The following is a 17,641-nucleotide window of genomic DNA, read 5'->3' on the forward strand; positions in this document are numbered from 1 at the left end:
TTAAAAAACATGCAGAACAGGCCGGGCGCGGTGGTTCACGCTTGTAATCCCAGCACTTTGGGAGGCCGAGGCGGGCGAATCACAAGGTCAGGAGATTGAGACCACGGTGAAACCCCGTCTCTACTAAAAATACAAAAAAACTTAGCCAGGGGTGGTGGCGGGCGCCTGTAGTCCCAGCTACTTGGAGAGGCTGAGGCAGGAGAATGGCGTGAACCCGGGAGGCGGAGCTTACAGTGAGCCCAGATCGCGCCACTGCACTCCAGCCTGGGCGACAGAGTGAGACTCCGTCTCAAAAACAACAACAACAACAACAACAAAAACAAAACAAAAAACATGCAGAACAGCAGCATGGTTAGAGTGTTTAGAAATCCCTGGTCTCAGTTGGTTTCATGCCTGGAGCAGCCTAAGGGCTAGGCTGTCTTACCTGGATAATAATGGAGCCAAAACTAACATGAAATTCAATGCTAGAAAGATTCTCTTTACTAGGTCGCTCCTGAAATTACAGAGGCACTGAGAGTGAAACACAATATACCACATAGCCTTGGGTAGAAATTCTTGTTTGATCTTGGGCCATATATCACCATCTGGTAGATTTGGATGTTTTAGAAGTTTTAGCCTCAAACAATTCTGCTGTTTATTTCAATAATTGGGATCTGGTCATCCTACTGGGACTTGGCTGTTATATCACTGTCATCTTAAACACATTCATTTTTTTCTTTGAAAAAAAAATGAGTAGAGTAATAGGCAGCTGTGTTCCTCCTCACTCCATTTGCTTTTTGAGTTGCAGCAAGTAGGATTTCAGATTTCTCTATCCAGGCAGTCAATAAAAATATATCGAGTGTCTGCACTGTGCCATCATAACATATGGGCAAATGACATCATCCCTATCCTTGAGTGGCTCATTCATAATACTGGCTTGGAAGACAAAGCTAGAACCAAATATAATGACACATTAACATGATCGATAGGGGAATGTGCCAGTGTTAGGGGAGCACAGAGGAAGATGAATTTAATTTTCCTTAAGAATGGAGGAATGGGCCAGGCGCGTTGGCTCACACCTATAATCCCAGCTCCTTGGGAGGCTGAGGCCGGTGGATCACTCGAGCTCAGTGGTTCGAGACCAGCCTTGACAACATAGGGAGATCCCATCTCTACAGCAAATACAAAAATTAGATGGGTGTGGTGGCGTGCGCCTGTAGTCCCAGCTACTTAGGAGGTTGAGGTGGGGAGAATTGCATGAACCCGGGAGGTCAAGGCTGCAGTGAGCTGAGATCATACCACTGCACTTCAACCTGGGCAACAGAGTCAGACTCTACCTCAAAAAAAGAAAAAAATGGAGTAATGGGGAAGACCTCAGAGGGAATGTGACATTAAGCTGGGTCTTAAAATATGAATAGGTGCTAACTAGGTAGAGAAGAAGGCATAGGCATTTTAGGTATAGAGAGTATTGTGATTGTGGCATGCAAGTAGGATAGTGGATATTCTGTTAGGGAAACAGTAGTTAGCCTCTGACATCTGGCAAGTACCATGTGTGGTTGGGGCTTGAAAACAATGAGGCTGGAGGAGTATGTCTGGAGTGAGATCACTAAGAGCATTGACTGTGGCCTAGCATGGTGGCTCACGCCTGTAATCCCAGTACTTTAGAAGGCCAAGATGGGTGGATTGCTAGAGCCCAGGATTTCGAGACCAGCCTGGGCAACATGGCAAAACCCTGTGTCTACAGAAAAAAAAAAATTAGCCAGGTATGGTGATGTGTGCCTATAGTCCCAGCTACTTGGGAGGCTGAGGTGGGAGGTTCACCTTCTCCCAGGAGGTTGAGGCTGCAGCGAGCTGTGATTGTACCACTGCACTCCAGCCTGGGCGACAGCAAGACCATGTCTCAAAAAAAAAAAAAAAAAAAAGGACAAAAAAAGACATTGATTGCCACACAGAGGAAGAGATTTGCACTTTATTCTGTGGGAAATAAATAGCCACTGAAGGTTTTTAAGGATGAGACTAGGTGTGTCCTGTGTTATTTTGGTCTTCAAATTTTGGTTCTCCATTGTAAAAGTCCACTAACTACATGTGTCTCATCTCCCATTTTTCTTTTTCTGAAACATACAATTTATGATTCAGGTTTAGATGTCTGTGCCACTTGCCATGAACATGCCACATGCCAGCAAAGAGAAGGGAAGAAGATCTGTATTTGCAACTATGGATTTGTAGGGAACGGGAGGACTCAGTGTGTTGGTAAGTTCTGAACCCTGGGTTAAGTTGAAAAGCTGAACCAAGAAACAAGCTTCTCTTATATTAAAGAGTTGATATCCTTGGGGAAAAACATTGTTATTTTGTTCACATGTTTTTATTATAAGAAGTTTTGTCAATTATAATAAGTCTTTGTTTTAGTGTTTGGATACATTCGTTCTCTAGTGTTTCCAAGATAGTATTCCTCATGTTAGAGGTCATTGAACTTGAATCTCTGGAAACTCTGGGACCTAATACAAATTTGACATCTATTTTAAGTCTTAAGTTTAACTTCACAACTCAAGTGAATATTGCATTCCTTAATTTCTCTGGTTATTTTGATATAAAACTATTTATATTAGTACTATGAGGAAAAACGAAACAATTTGCCATTGGACTTTTTGTTTAATTGGTAAAATACTGTTGCTTTGGGTCTTATGTCTGTCAGAATTCATCCTCCAAATTTTTGGTAGTTGTGATACTTTTAGGGACTTAGATGACTTACAGGAATTCAAAGCCCTTTAGGTTAGAAGCATCTGAAATTATTTTTTGCCCCATGATATCCACCATGCCATGACAGTCAGACAATATCTAGGTTCAAGCTCAATTCAGAGAGAGGGAGACTTTCACAACAACCTTACAGTAGTAAATGTTGCAATAATCTTCCAATTTCCTCCCAGCAACCTTGTTATATGCATTAAAAATATTGATGGTTTTACCTTACAGTTGTGGATAGATGTTATATACAGAATTACTGTGATATCTTTGTGTGCTTTTTTTCTCCCAAAAGAAAAATAACAGCCAGGCATTGAGGCTCGATCTTGTAATCCCAGCTATTCTGAAGGTTGAGGTGGGAGGATCACTTGAGGCCAGGAGTTTGAGACCAGCCTGGGCAGCATAGTGAGACTCCCACCTCTAAAAAAAGTTTTTTTAAATTAGCCACATGTGGTGGCACATGCCTGTACTCCCAGGTATTTGGGAGGCTGAGGCAGGAGGGTGGCTTGAGCCCAGGAGTTCAAAGCTTCAGTGAGTATTTTTTTTTTTTTTTTTTTGAGGTGGAGTCTTACTCTGTCGCCCAGGCTGGAGTGCAGTGCTGCGATCTTGGCTCACTGCAGCCTCCACCTCCGAGGTTCAAGTGATTCTCCTGCTTCAGCCTCCTGAGTAGCTGGGATTACAGGCGTGTGCCACCACGCCCAGCTAATTTTTGTATTTTTAGTAGAGACTGGGTTTCACCATGTTGCTCAGGCTGGTCTCGAACTCCTGACCTCGTGATCTACCCGCTTTGGCCTCCCAAAGTGCTGGGATTAGAGGCGTCAGCCACTGTGCCCGGCCAGTGAGTTATTTTTATCTTTATTTTATTTGTAGAGACAAGGGCTTTCTGTTTCCCAGGCTGGAGTGCAGTGGCATGATCATAGCTCACTGCAACCTTGCTGCCACCCCCAGCTAAGCTAGTGTTTTTCTTTCTTCTTCTCTTCCTTCTCTTTCTTTCTTTCTTTCTTTCTTTCTTTCTTTCTTTCTTTCTTTCTTTCTTTCTTTCTTTCTTTCTCTCTCTCTCTCTCTCCTTTCTTTTCCTTCCTTCCATCCTTCCTCCTCCTCCTTCTTCTTCCTCCTCCTCCTCTTCTTTCTTTTCTCCTTCTCCCTCTCTCCTTCTCCTTCTTCCTCTTCCTCTTACTCTTCTTCCTTTTCTTCTTCCTCTTCTTCATTTTTAGTAGATACAGGGTCTCACTACATTGCCTGGGGTGGTCTTGAGCTCCTGGGCTCAAGTGACCCTCCTGCCTCAGCTTCCTAAAGTGCTGGGATTATAGGTATGAGCCACCGCTCCTGGCCACCACTGCACTCCAGTCTGGGTGGCAGAGTAAGATCCCATCTCTTAAAAATAAAAAAAAGAAACTAAAAACAAACAAAACAAAAAAACCCCAACGGAGTCTTGTCTTCAAAAAGTCACCTTTCACTTTGCAGACACAAGCTTTTGCAGTCACCAACCATTGCCCATTCTGCAGGCTGGAGTGAAGCCTTCTTTGACTCTTGTTTTTTAGGTTTCTACCCATGAGAAGTTTGGCTACCCTGCAGTCTGAGGCTCCACGGGGAATTTCTCCTAATGCTTCTCACCCTCCCATTCCTCACCCGCACTTGCTAGCAGTGAGATAGAAATGAAGTTGAGAAGAATGGATAAATTTTTCTGTTCCCTTACCAAAGGAATTCCTCCTCCCATGGATGCTAGCTTGCCCTTTGACTTTTTTTTTTTTTTTTTTTTGATGGCGTCTCCCTCTGTCATCCAGGCTGAAGTGCGGTGGCACGATCTCGGCTCACTGCAACCTCTGCCTCCTGAGTTCAAGTGATTCTCCTGCCTCAGCCTCCCGAGTAGCTAGGATTACAGGCGGGCACCACCACACCCGGCTAATTTTTGTATTTTTAGTAGAGACGAGGTTTCACCATGTTGGCCAGGCTGGTCTTGAACTCCCGACCTCAGGTGATCTGCCTGCCTCGGCCTCCCAAAGTACTGGGATTACAGGTGTGAGCCACCGCACCTGGCCCTGCCCTTTGATTTTTGAACAAAGAAACTCCTCTTAATGGGCGGAAGGGGCTTTATTAATTTATGTGGTACTGCTCCCAGACAGCAGTCACTGTGCATCCTCATGCTTGGCCTGCTGAGACTGTGCCAGACATAGATTGCAGGCGAGGTTATACATGTGCCAGAGGTGCTATAACATGGTATTAAGCCTAGGGTCTTGAGAAGTCTAGACTCCTCTACAAACCGAAATGTCCCTTCCAGTGAGGCCCAGGCTGGTCTTGAACTACTGGGCTCAAGTGATCTGCCTGCCTTGGCCTCCCAAAGTGCTGGAATTACAGGCGTGAGCTACTGCACCTGGCCCCACTGATAGTTTTAATATGGTGAATCATGTTCCAAAGCCAATTAAAATTTACAAAGGTAATACAGTCATGTGCCATATAACGATGTTTTGGTTAATGATAGACCGAATATACAACAGTGGGCCCGTAAGATTATATAATGGAGCTGAAAAATTCCTATCACCTAGAGATGTCGTAGCTGTCATAATGTTATAACACAATGCATTATGTGTTTGTAGTGATGCTGGTGTAAGCAAACCTACTGTGCTGCCAGTTGTAGAAAAGTATAGCACATACAATAATGTATAGTACATAGGCCAGGCATGGTGGCTCATGCCTGTAATCCCAGCACTTTGGGAGGCCAAGGCAGGAGGATCACCTGAGGCCAGAAGTTCAAGACCAGCCTGTCCAACGTGGTGAAACCCCATCTCTACTAAAAATACAAAAATTAGCCGGGCATGGTGGCAGGCACCTGTAATCTCAGCTACTTGGGAGGCTGAGACAGGAGAATTGCTTGAACCCAGGAGGCAGAGGTTCAATCTCACCCAGGAGGCGAGATCGCACCATTGCACTCCAGCCTGGGTGACAAGAGTGAAACTCTGTCTCAAAAAAAAAAAAAAAAAAGTATAGTATATAATACTTAAAAATGAGAATAATACATATGTAACAAACCTGCACATTGTGCACATGTACCCTAAAACCCTAAAGTATAATAAAAAAAAAAAATGAGAATAAATGATTATATTACTGAATTATGCATTTACTACGCCATATGTTTTATCATTATTTTAGAGTGTACTTCTTCTACTTATTAAAAAAAGCTAACTACTAAACAGCCTCAGGCAGGTCCTTCAGGATGTGTTGCAGAAGAAAGCATTTTTATCATAAGAGATGACAGCTCCATGTATGCTCTTGCCCTTGATGACCTTCCAGTGGGATAAGATGTGGAAGTGGAAGACAGTGATATTATGATCCTGACCCTGTGTAGGCCTAAGCTATTGTGTGTGTGTGTGTTTGTGTCTTAGGATTTTTTTTTTTTTTTAGCTAGGGTCTCACTTTGTTACCTGTGTTGGAGTGCAGTGGTGTGATCTCGGCCCACTGCAGCGTTAGCCTCCTGGGCTCAAGTGATCCTTCCACCTCAGGCTCCAAGTAGCTGAGACTACAGAGGCATACCACAACACCAGACTAATTTTGTTTATTTTTTGCAGAGATGAGGTCTCACCATGTTGGCCAGGCTGGTCTTGAACTCTGTAGCCCCGGCTGGAGTGCAATGGTGCGATCTCTGCTCACCGCAACCTCCACCTCCTGGGTTCAAATGATTCTCTTGCCTCAGCCTCCCAAGTAGCTGGGATTACAGGTGTGCACTACCACACCTGGCTAATTTTTGTATTTTTAGTAGAGATGTGGTTTCACCATGTTGGCCAGGATGGTCTTGAACTCCTGACCTCAGGTGATCTGCCTGCCTCAGCCTCCCAAAGTGCTGGGATTATAGACTTGAGCCACTGCATCTGGCCAAGAAAGATACTTTTTTCTTTTGATTTTTTTTTTTGAGATGGAATTTCACTCTTGTTGCCGATGCTGGAGTGCAATGGCATGATCTCAGCTCACTGCAACCTCCACCTCCCGAGTTCAAGCAATTCTCCTGCCTCAGCCTCCTGTGTAGCTGGGATTACAGGTGCCTGCCACCATGCCCAGCTAATTTTTGTATTTTTAGTAGAGATGGGGCTTCACCATGTTGACCAGGTTGGTCTCGAACTCCTGACCTCAGGCGATCCACCTGCCTCAGCCTCCCAAAGTGCTGGGGATTATAGGTGTGAACCAACACACCTGGCCAAGAAAGATACTTTTATAAATTTCGTGTAGCCTATGTGTACAGTGTTTAGAAAGTTTACAGTAAGGCTGGATGTGGTGGCTCACACCTGTAATCCCTTTGGGAGCACTTTGGGAGGCCAAGGTGGGAGGATCCCTTAAGGCCAGGAGTTTGAGACTAGCCTGGGCAACATAGTGAGAGCTGATCTCCACAATTAGAAACTAGAAATTAGCTGGGCAAGATGGCTTGTGCCTATAGTGCTAGCTGCTCCTAGCCCCAGGAGGCTGAGGCAAGAGGATTGCTTGAGCCCAGGAGTTCAAGGCTGCAGTGAGCTATGATCGTGCCAGTGCACTTTAGCCTGGGTGACAGAGGGAGACCCTGTCTCTCTATAAAAATAAAAGTCTACAGTTGTGTATCCTAATGTTCTAGGCCTTCCTATTCACTCACTCACTGACTTACCTAGAGCAGCTTCCAGTCCTGCAAGTTCCATTTCATGGTAAGTGCTCTCTAGAGGTGTATCAGTTTTTTATATTTTATACTGTATTTTTACTGTACCATTTCTATGTTTAGATATATTTAGATACACAAATACTTCCCACTGTGTTACAGTTGCCTACGGTATTCAGTACAGTAACATGCTATACAGGTTTCTAGCCTAGGAGCACTACACTCTACCATATAACCTAAGTGTGTAGTTGGCTATGCCATCTAGGTTTGTGTAAATACACCCTATGATGTTCCCACAATGATGAACTTGCCTAATGACACAATCCTCAGTATGTGTCCCCATCATTAAGTGACATATGACTGTAAAATAAAAATAATTAAAAAAAACCACCCAGATCTTCTGGAGGGTACTTTTGAGTGAGCAGGAATTGAGTGCAATTGTGAGAGGCCATTAAACGGATATGAGGGGCCCACTGGTGAAATAAAACACGAAGTAACAAACAAGCTACAAATTCATAAGTTGATGATTTTTCTCCCAAAAAAAGCTAACTGGATAGATCAGCTCTAAAAGGATGCACAATTTGGTCATAGGAGTTTCCTCTTAAATTAGAGGGTTAGGCAGAGTCAGCAAACTATGGCCCATGGGCCAAGTTCGACCTGCTGCCTGTTTCTGTAGGTGGAGTTTTACTGGAACATAGCATTGCTTGGTAGTTTACCTGTTGTCTACGGCTGCTTTCGTGCCCATGAGCAAGGTGAGTTGTTGCAACAGATACTGTGAGAAAAGTTTGCTGACCCCTGAGCTAGAGGGCAGAGATGAGAGGGAGATTTACTTTCATTTTGCATCTTTCAGTGTCATAATATTGAATGAAAAACACTCTGGGCAAGCTTCTGGGGACTCATCGAGCATCCATGTTCCAGGCCTCTGCACTGAGGGACTAACATTATTCACCACAGGTCATTGACCATTAGCATGAGCTGTTCCTGCTCCTGCCTTAGCCCTGCTCCGGATGAGGCTGCAGCACTAATTCCATTGTGTTTCTTGGTAGTTCAGAAGGAAGAAATTTTCCAGTTAATCACTGGCTGTAAAATCACCCTACCCTGGCTTTCATGAAAAACCATGAGAATGGCTGAACTGGAAAAGGGGAATTCTGCTGGTTTGTTTCCGTGGGCCTCTGAAAAGATCTTTTTAAGCTTGGAAAAGTTCAAAGAGAACCCTCTTCTCCCCATCTTCAAATCAGACGGATTGCCAGATTGAGGTGTTGTGTTTCTCTTGGGGTTTCATACACTCCTGGCACATAACTACGAGCGGCCCAGGTCCTGTAGTCTGGGGAGCATCGTGAAAGGATAAGAGGCTGGAGAAATAGATCACTAAGGTGTGGCCACAGAACATTGGTTCCTGAGTCCATAGCATGGGAGGACAGTCTGGGCTGTTGAAGTCGGTGTGGATTGATAGCTCTTCCGGTGCCTTGTCTGTGTGTCAACAGATAAAAATGAGTGCCAGTTTGGAGCCACTGTTGTCTGTGGGAACCACACATCTTGCCACAACATCCCCGGGGGCTTCTATTGCATTTGCCTGGAAGGATATCGAGCCACAAACAACAACAAGACATTCATTCCCAACGATGGCACCTTTTGTACAGGTACTCAAGAAGGGGGCTGCGGTGTTGGCAATTGGCGATGGCAGGACAGTCTCTGGGCTGTGTATTGTTAATATTAGGGAATTAATGTTAGTTTTGTTAGATGGGGTAATGGTATTGTGGTATATAGGATAATATTCTTATTTTGGGAGATGCATGCTGAGGTATCTAGGGTGTTATGATGATGTAGCTATAATAGTATTCCTTTAGTCTGTAAGCTACTTTAAATGGCAAAATGTAAACAACGATTGAATCTTGGGGGGATGTGGGTCTATGGGAGTTCATTGTAGTATCCTTTTTTTTTCATTGTAATATTTTGTTTGAACTGTTTTTTTTTTTGTTTTTTTTTTTTTTTAAGGCAGGGTCTCACTCCGTTGCCCAGGCTGGAGTGCAGTGGCACAATCTTGACTCTCTGTAACCTCCGCCTCCTGGGTTCAAGCGATTCTCCTGCCTCAGCTTCCTGAGTAGCTGGGATTACAGGCACGCACCACCATGCCCAGCTAGTTTTTGTATTTTTGGTAGAGATGGGGTTTCACCACATTGGCCAGGCTGGTCTCAAACTCCTGGCCTCAAGTGATCTGCCCGCCTCGGCCTCCCAAAGTGCTGGGATTAGTCATGAGCCACTGCGCCCGGCCTGATCATTTTGACAATGAATAGTGAGGAGGGACTCTCTGGAGATGGTGTGCCTCCTGCAGGTTCCTGTAACCACAGGTCAGGGGTCCTTGGGGTGAGTGGCACTCCTCAGCTCAGAGCACGCTAATCCGGGGGCTGGCACCCGGCTGTTGGCTCACAGGAGGTCAGAGTTGTTCCCGTTAAGAGATGAGGGCTTGCCTCCCACATGTGTACGCTGAGTGAGGAGTGCGAGTTTTGGGAGCACAGGAGCTTTGTAGGTTGGGTCGAATACAGGGTGGGACAAATTCTCCTAACTTTTAGCGGCTCCTCTGTTATCTGAGTTCTATAAACAGCATATGCTATTTCATGTTGCTCTCTGGCTTTCTAGGAAAATCTTTGAACAATAATGAAGAGGAAAGGCAGAAAAAGCCTCCTGGTTCTAAGATGCTTTTGCATAGACTTAATGACTCTGCTGGAAAGCTTCGTGATATTTAAAGGTTTTCAGGAAAAATAAAATGAAAGGAGAACATATTTTATCTTCTTAGCTACCAGGAACCATAGGTTCTTATGCTTGGATTCATCCTCCCTCTTGACCTGTACCAAGGCAGAATCTCTCAAAGGATACATTTGATTTATTCTTGGCATGAATGAACACATTCCTTCAGAGAAAACATTTTATAATATCCTGTTGTTTTAGGTAGCAAATTACTGGCTGCATGGTTGCAGAAGTACAATGTTATAGTATTAAATTTTGTATATTAAGAAGAAAAGACACTAAAAAAAAGCATATAAGATGATGATCTAGTGTTTTGTTTATTCAATACACATTTCTCATGTACTTTTTCTTTTCTTTTTGAGACGGAGTCTTGCTCTGTTGCCCAGGCTGGAGTGCAGTGGCATGATCTCGGCTCACTGCAGGCTCTGCCTCCCGGGTTCAAGCGATTCTCCTGCTTCAGCCTCCTGAGTAGCTGGGACTACAGGTGCGCACTGCCACGCCTGGCTAATTTTTGTACTTTTAGTAGAGATGGGGTTTCACCATATTGGCCAGGATCGTCTTGATCTCCTGACCTTGTGATCTGCATGCCTTGGCCTCCCAAAGTGCTGGGATTACAGGCGTGAGCCACTGTGACCCAGGCTGGAGTACAGTGGCACGATCTCGGCTCACTGCAACCTCCACCTCCTGGGTTCAAGCGATTCTCCTGTGATTCTCCTGTCTCAGCCTCCTGAGTAGCTGGGATTACAGGCACCCACCACCATGCCCAGCTAATTTTTGTATTTTAGTAGAGACGGGGTTTCACCATGTTGGCCAGGCTTGTCTCGGAGTCCTGACCTCAGCTGATTCACCTGCCTCGGTCTCCCAAAGTGCTGGGATTATAGGTGTGAGCCACCACGCCCGGCCTTTCATGCACTTCTTATATGACAAGGCTGTGCTAGTGGGAGGGTGACGAGCAGACAGCTAATTTCAGTATAAAGTGTTAGTCATAGGTAAGCAAACAGCATTTACTGGAATCTAGGGGTCACTTATCTTGGCTGTGAGGAAGGAATCAGGGGAACTTTCTAGAGAATATGATCCCCGAAATTGTGTTTTCTAGGCTGTGGGAGTTTGCCAGGGAAAACTTCCCACTGTATATTTATCAGTATATTTATAGTTCCAAGAGATGAATTCAGCTTTTGAAAGTTATGAAGAAGGCTGGGCATGATGACTCATGCCTGTATCCCCAGGACTTTGGGAGGCCAGGGCTGGAGGATCACTTCAGACCAGGAGTTCAAGACCAGCTTGGGCAACATAATGAGACTTCATCTTTACAAAAAATAAGAAAATTAGCTGGATGTGGTGGCATGTGCCTGTTGTCCTAGCTACTTGGAAGGCTGAGGTGGAAGGATCGCTGGAGCCCAGGACTTTGAGGCTGCAGTGAGCCAAGGTTGTGCCATTGCACTCCAGCCTGGGTGACAGAGCGAGACTTTGTCTTAATTTTTTTTTTTTTTTTAAGTTAGGAAGAAGAATGAGGAGGAGGAAGAGGGAGAAGATTGGTGGGAACAGGAGGAGGGAAGAAGAAGAGGGGAAGAGGAAAGAGAAGAAAATATTTTATGTAAGGGCCAAATAGGTGTCAGCCAAACTAGACCCAGTCTGCCTGGAACAAAATCCAGATCTAGGCTCTACTTTTATTTATTCCATTCTTGCAATGATTGAATGACCTTCTCTTTTGTAAAAAATTGAGCTATAGTTTACATACCATCAAATTCACCCTTTTGGTGTATACAACTCAGTGGTTTTTAGTATATTCACAAAGTTGTGCTAGCATCACCACTGTCTCATTTTGGAGCCTTTCCATGCCCCCACCATGAAGACCATGTCCACTGGCAGCCATTCCCGTGACCTTTCCTTGTGAGTTCTCCAGTTATCACTTTGTAAAAGCTGATGAATTGCTTTTCTTGATAATACTGTTTCTTTCAGAATCACAGTTGCCAGAGAAACATCAGTGGGCTTTAGCTGGGGCAGAGCTTAGCAAGTTTTGGGGTATCAGCAGTTAGTCACTGTTTGCCTGGAACCACAGGATGTGAATCCTAGTTCCTGGATTCCAAGGAATCCTGCATCCATGTTGTATTGTGCTTTGCAGAGTCAACATCAAGCTCAGGAGCTGGTTGCAGGTAGGCCTCTGAATGTCACCAATGTTATAGGAGGAATGAATTGCCGGGGTTCTAGTGTGAGATGATTCCAGCCAGTCGTGGAGAACTGGCAGATGTTCTGGTCCTTAGAACTGCCCCCTGAATGACTCCTGGGAATCATGGAAACCACCATGAGCCACAACCCAGGAGAAGAAGCTCTGTGGCCCTTCTTCTTGTGTGAGGGTGGTTTGACTTGGATGGGCTCCTTCAGCAATTAAATAGAATTACTGGTTCCCAAACAATTATTGGTGTGAGTGGAGAGGCGTTCATTGATCCAAGACCAAAAAGGAAAAAGAATAAAGAATATAAAAGTTCACAAGGATTCTGAGATAATTTTCTTTTATCTTTTGGGGGCTAAAATGTCATTTAAGAAAAAGAAATTATAGCCAGGTGCATTGGCTCATGCCTGTAATCCCAGCACTTTGGGAGCCAAGTGGGTGGACGACTTGAGGTCAGGAGTTCGAGACCAGCCTGGCCAACATGGTGAAACCCTGTCTCTACAAAAAGACACGCAAAAATCAGCCAGTGTGGTGGTACACACCTGTAGTCTCAGCTACTCAGGAGACTGAGGCAGGAGAATCAGTTGAAGTGAGGAGGCAGCGGTTGCAATAAGCCAAGATCACACCATTGCACTCCAGCCTGGGCAACAGAGTGAGACCCTGTCTCAAAAAAAAAAAAAAAGGAAATTATGGTATTACTAACTTTTTGAATTTTTTTTTTTTAAACAGACTTTCTTCAATCGTGCTGCTTCCTGTCTTCTGCTCAATCCCTGATGTTTTTATGCAAATGTCCTAGGAATTTCAGTTAGGGTGCTTTTTTGTTTTCTCCAAGTGGAATTGATCTATGTGGCTCTGATGAAAATAGTATTATTATTATTTTTAGAGGTGAGGGTCTTGCTGTGTTGCCCAGGCTGGCCTTGAACTCCCAGACTCAAAGCAATCCTCCTGCCTCAGCCTCTTGGGCAACTGGGACCATAGGCATGCCCAGCCATGCCCAGCTGATGGAATTCTTAAAGTTTTAAAGTCAGTTCTGAGGGAAAAAACTGCTAACTGGCAGAAAGATTTCTTCTTCAGCCTCTGGCTTATTGGGCAGTTTTTACCCTGTACCTGCTGCCTCTGGTAGTCTTCAGTCAGGTGCAAAAAATCTGCAAAGGGGCATGTCCTGTCCTTCCAGAAGCCTGTTTTAAGCCCGTCTCATTTTCATAAATTAGTTAAGACCTTTCCTAATTAAATTACCAGCTTATTACCTGCCACACCATCCTATACTCATGGGCTGGCATTTTCACTCTCCTGGAGATTGTTTTCCTTATTTAAAACATTAAAAATTTTGTTTATATTTTAAGTTAATTTTAAGACAGGCTCTCACTTTGTTCCCAGGTTGGTCTCAAACTCCTGGACTAAAGCAGTCCTCCCAAAGTGCTAGGATTACAGACATTAGCCACCATGCCAGGCCTGTAAATTGTTTTCTATCTGAAGCCCTACTTTAGATGTTTTAGTATGAGGTTGGGACCATTCTTTTGTTATAGTGATTGGGTATATTTATAGTGATTGGATAGATTTATAGTGATTGGATATATTTATAGTGACTGGATATATTTTAGTGACTGGATATATTTATAGTGACTGGATTTTTTTAGTGATTGGATATATTTATAGTGATTGGATTTTTTTAGTGATTGGATTTTTTTAGTGATTGGATTTTTTTTTTTTTTCTTTGAGACAGGGTCTTGCTCTGTCACCCAGGCTGAGTGCAGTGGCATGATCTCGGCTCACTGCAACCTCCGCCTCCTAGGTTCAAGTGATTCTCCTGCCTCAGCCTCCTGAATAGCTGGGACTACAGGCGTGCACCACCATGGCTGTCTAATTTTTGTATTTTTACTAGAGATGGGGTTTCACTATGTTGGCCAGGCTGGTCTTGAACTCCTGACCTCAAGTGATCCACATGCCTTGGCCTCCCAAAGTGCTGGGATTACAGGTGTGAGCCACCATGCCCGGTCAGGATATTTTTTAGTGATTGGATATATTTATGTTTTTGAGTTCATTTTGTTGGGTGTCAGGGAGCTGGTGATGGTTATCGGTTTTTGTAAAATCCCAGAACACACTGACAAACATTTATTGAGCACTTGCTATGTTTTCAGTGCCTACGATATGAACGATATATGAGAAGAATGATATATGAAAAGAACCCATAAGGCATAAAATAAAATGTATGATACAATTGCAAACAAATGCATCTTTTTATAAGAGTAGCTTGAAAATGTGAAAAAATGGCTGTCACAATATTGTCTCCTTTTTTTTTTTCTGTTTTTCTCTCCTTTTCTCTATTTGGATTGGGTCCCAAGACATAGATGAGTGTGAAGTTTCTGGCCTGTGCAGGCATGGAGGGCGATGCGTGAACACTCGTGGGAGCTTTGAATGCTACTGTATGGATGGATATTTGCCAAGGAATGGACCCGAGCCTTTCCACCCGACCACCGATGCCACATCATGCACAGGTGGGTTTCTGCCAAAAAATGCAGCATCTCAAGGTGAAATTTTGTTGATGATGACTTTCTTCTGCTCCAAGCCTGTGCTGGGGAGGTAGGTGGAGGTGATCTGATCCTTTGCACATTTTGTGCAACCTATGAAATAAAGCAAATAACAACAATCAAGTTAGAGGGGGCCATGTTTAAAAAGCTAAAATTAGGCCAGGGGCAGTGGCTCATGTCTGTAATCTCAGATCTTTGGGAGGCCAAGGCAGGTGGATCACTTGAGGTCAGGAGTTCGAGACCAGCCTGGCGAACACAGTGAAACCCCATCTCTACTAAAAATAAAAAAAATAGCCAGGTGTGGTGGTGGGCGCCTGTAATCCCAGCTACTCAGGAGGCTGAGGCATGAGAATTTCTTGAACCCAGGAGACAGAGGTCGCAGTGAGCCGAGATCATGCCATTGCACTCCAGCCTGGACAACAGAGTGAGACCTCTGTCTCAAAAAAAAAAAAAAGCTGGAATTAGCAAACTTAAAGGATTTTTATTAGCAGTTAATAGATATTCCGATATTAACTACTATGTTAGATAATAAATGCCAATGATTTGGTAAGGTCCCTGCATCTCAAAAGTGACCCTGAAAATCATCAAGGGACAAATATCTTAAGGTATTTTGCAATTCAGATTTTTTATTTCATTGGACAAGGCTTCTCTTTAGTTAGTGTAAATTAGTGAGGGTTAGATGCTTTACCTATGGAAGGCCAAAAGATTGAATAAAGGCAATTGTTGGAAATGTTCCCAGAAGTCATGTGGGAATGAACCAGTGTACTTAAAATATGGCTTGGGGGTGTGTGTGTGAGGAATAGGGTAGAGGTAGAGAGAGATTGTGAATTTTGAAGATCTACATTCACAAGGTAATGAATTTGACATTAATTTATTTTCAGAAATAGACTGTGGTACCCCTCCTGAGGTTCCAGATGGCTATATCATAGGAAATTATACGTCTAGGCTGGGCAGCCAGGTTCGTTATGCTTGCAGAGAAGGATTTTTCAGTGTTCCAGAAGATACAGTTTCAAGCTGCACAGCCCTGGGCACATGGGAGTCCCCAAAATTACATTGCCAAGGTGAGTTTTCAAAAAATTCAGGTTCCCAGTTCATACCACCTTGAAACTGTTTTCATATTTTTCTCTAAATTTCAGTTTCAGGGAGTAAATGATTAAGTAAATCTTTAAAATTCCTATTTGTTTCTCATAGATTTTCAGTTGATTTTCTTGATATTTTCAGGAATAGTATCATATCATCTGCAAATAATGATAATTCCATTCATAAATTTTTCTTTATAAAAGTTTTTCTTTATAAAAGTCTTTCTTTATAAAAGTTATGTTTTTCTCTTGATTGATCACTTTGTATTTTTAGAACAAAGACTTAAATGGTAGTGTTGCCTTTGAATATTATTTTTTTATTCCTGACTATTAGGGAAATGGTTTGGGTGTTTCTTCATTCCTGATGTTAGTTTTTTGATGTTAGGTGTATATATATACATATATACAAAATATATATATAATATATATTTGATATTAGGTATATATATCTATATCTATATCTATATATGTAGATATAGATATAGATATATTCCCAGAAGTCATGTGGGAATGAACATATATATAATATATATAATAATATAAATATATATATATACTGTCTTGTGGGAATAACATATATATAATATATATATATATATATATTTTTTTTTTTTTTTTTTTTTTGAGACAGAATCTCGCTTTGTCACCCAGGCTGGAGTGCAGTGGCACGATCTTGGCTCACTGCAACCTCTGCCTCCTGGGTTCAAACGATTCTCATGCCTCATCCACTCGAGTAGCTGGGATTACAGGCACCCACCACTACACCTGGCTAATTTTTGTGTTTTTAGTAAAGATGGGGTTTCACCATGTTGGCCAGGCTAGTCTTGAACTCCTGACCTTAAGTGATCTGCCCGTGTTGGCCTCCCAAAGTGCTGGGATTACAGGTGTGAGCCACTGCGCCTGGCCAATATTTAGCATATCTAATCATGTCTACTTATATGGCACTGTGTGCCAAGTATTATTTTAAGCACTTTATATATGATGATGGACCACATTGTAGTGGTCCCATAAGATCATAATGAGACTGAAAAATTCCTATTGCCTAGTGACATCGTAGCCATCATAATGTAGTGCATCACACTCACATGTTTGTGGCATTGCTGGTGTAAACAAACTTACAGCTCTGCCAGCAAGTACATTACTGTATATACATTACTATACATAAAAGTGTACAGTAATGTCCTAGGCCTTCACATTCACTCACTATTCACTCACTGACTCACCCAGAGCAACTTCCAGCCCTGCAAGCTCCACTCATGGTAAGTGCCCTATTACAGGTGTATCATATTTTATCTTTTATTCTGTATTTTTACTGTATCATTTCTATATTTAGATATATAAGTACTTCCCATTGTGTTATAGTTGCCTGCAGTATTCAGTATAGTAACATGCTTTGTGAATTTGTAGCCTAGGAGCAATAGGTATACCATACAGCCTAAGTGAGTAGCAGGCTCTACCATCTAGGTTTGTGTAAGTACACTCTGTGACTTCACACAATGAAGGAATTACCTAATGATGCATTTCTCAAAATGTATGCAGATTGTTAAGTGATGCATGAATGTAATTTGTTTAAGGTCACACAACTAAAGACAGAGCTGAATTTGAACCCAGGAATTCTAGTTTCAGAGTTGTTTTCAGCCACTTTTTTATGATGACACTGGCTTTTGGTTAGTTTTTTAAAAATTTTGGCTTTCTGTTTCTTTTTCCTTTTTCTTTCTCTTTTTCTTTTTTTTTTCTTTTTGAGACAGAGTCTCACTCTGCCACCCAGACTGGAGTGCACTGGTGCTCC

General features: G+C 43.0%; 1 protein-coding gene across 13 annotated transcripts in view; it reads left to right on the plus strand.

Annotated features, from left to right (window-relative positions):
• Positions 1 to 17,641, plus strand: part of SUSD1 (sushi domain containing 1) — a 180,932-nt gene that overhangs the window by 57,615 nt on the left and 105,676 nt on the right. For 6 of the 13 annotated variants that reach the window (XM_055271447.2, XM_063636090.1, XM_063636092.1 and 3 more), the window contains exons 2-7: positions 2,116 to 2,229; positions 8,815 to 8,970; positions 11,575 to 11,669; positions 12,198 to 12,228; positions 14,588 to 14,740; positions 15,655 to 15,834. In XM_055271447.2, coding sequence (XP_055127422.2) covers positions 11,583 to 11,669; positions 12,198 to 12,228; positions 14,588 to 14,740; positions 15,655 to 15,834 — 451 coding nt within the window. In that variant the 5' untranslated portion in view covers positions 2,116 to 2,229; positions 8,815 to 8,970; positions 11,575 to 11,582. Of the gene's footprint in view, positions 1 to 2,115; positions 2,230 to 8,814; positions 8,971 to 11,574; positions 11,670 to 12,197; positions 12,229 to 14,587; positions 14,741 to 15,654; positions 15,835 to 17,641 lie in introns of those variants that run through there. The other 7 variants (XM_055271442.2, XM_055271445.2, XM_055271446.2 and 4 more) reach the window with 3 other exon arrangements.

The sequence above is a fragment of the Symphalangus syndactylus genome, chromosome 3 (genome assembly GCF_028878055.3).
Source record: "Symphalangus syndactylus isolate Jambi chromosome 3, NHGRI_mSymSyn1-v2.1_pri, whole genome shotgun sequence".
Taxonomy (NCBI): Eukaryota; Metazoa; Chordata; class Mammalia; order Primates; family Hylobatidae; genus Symphalangus; species Symphalangus syndactylus.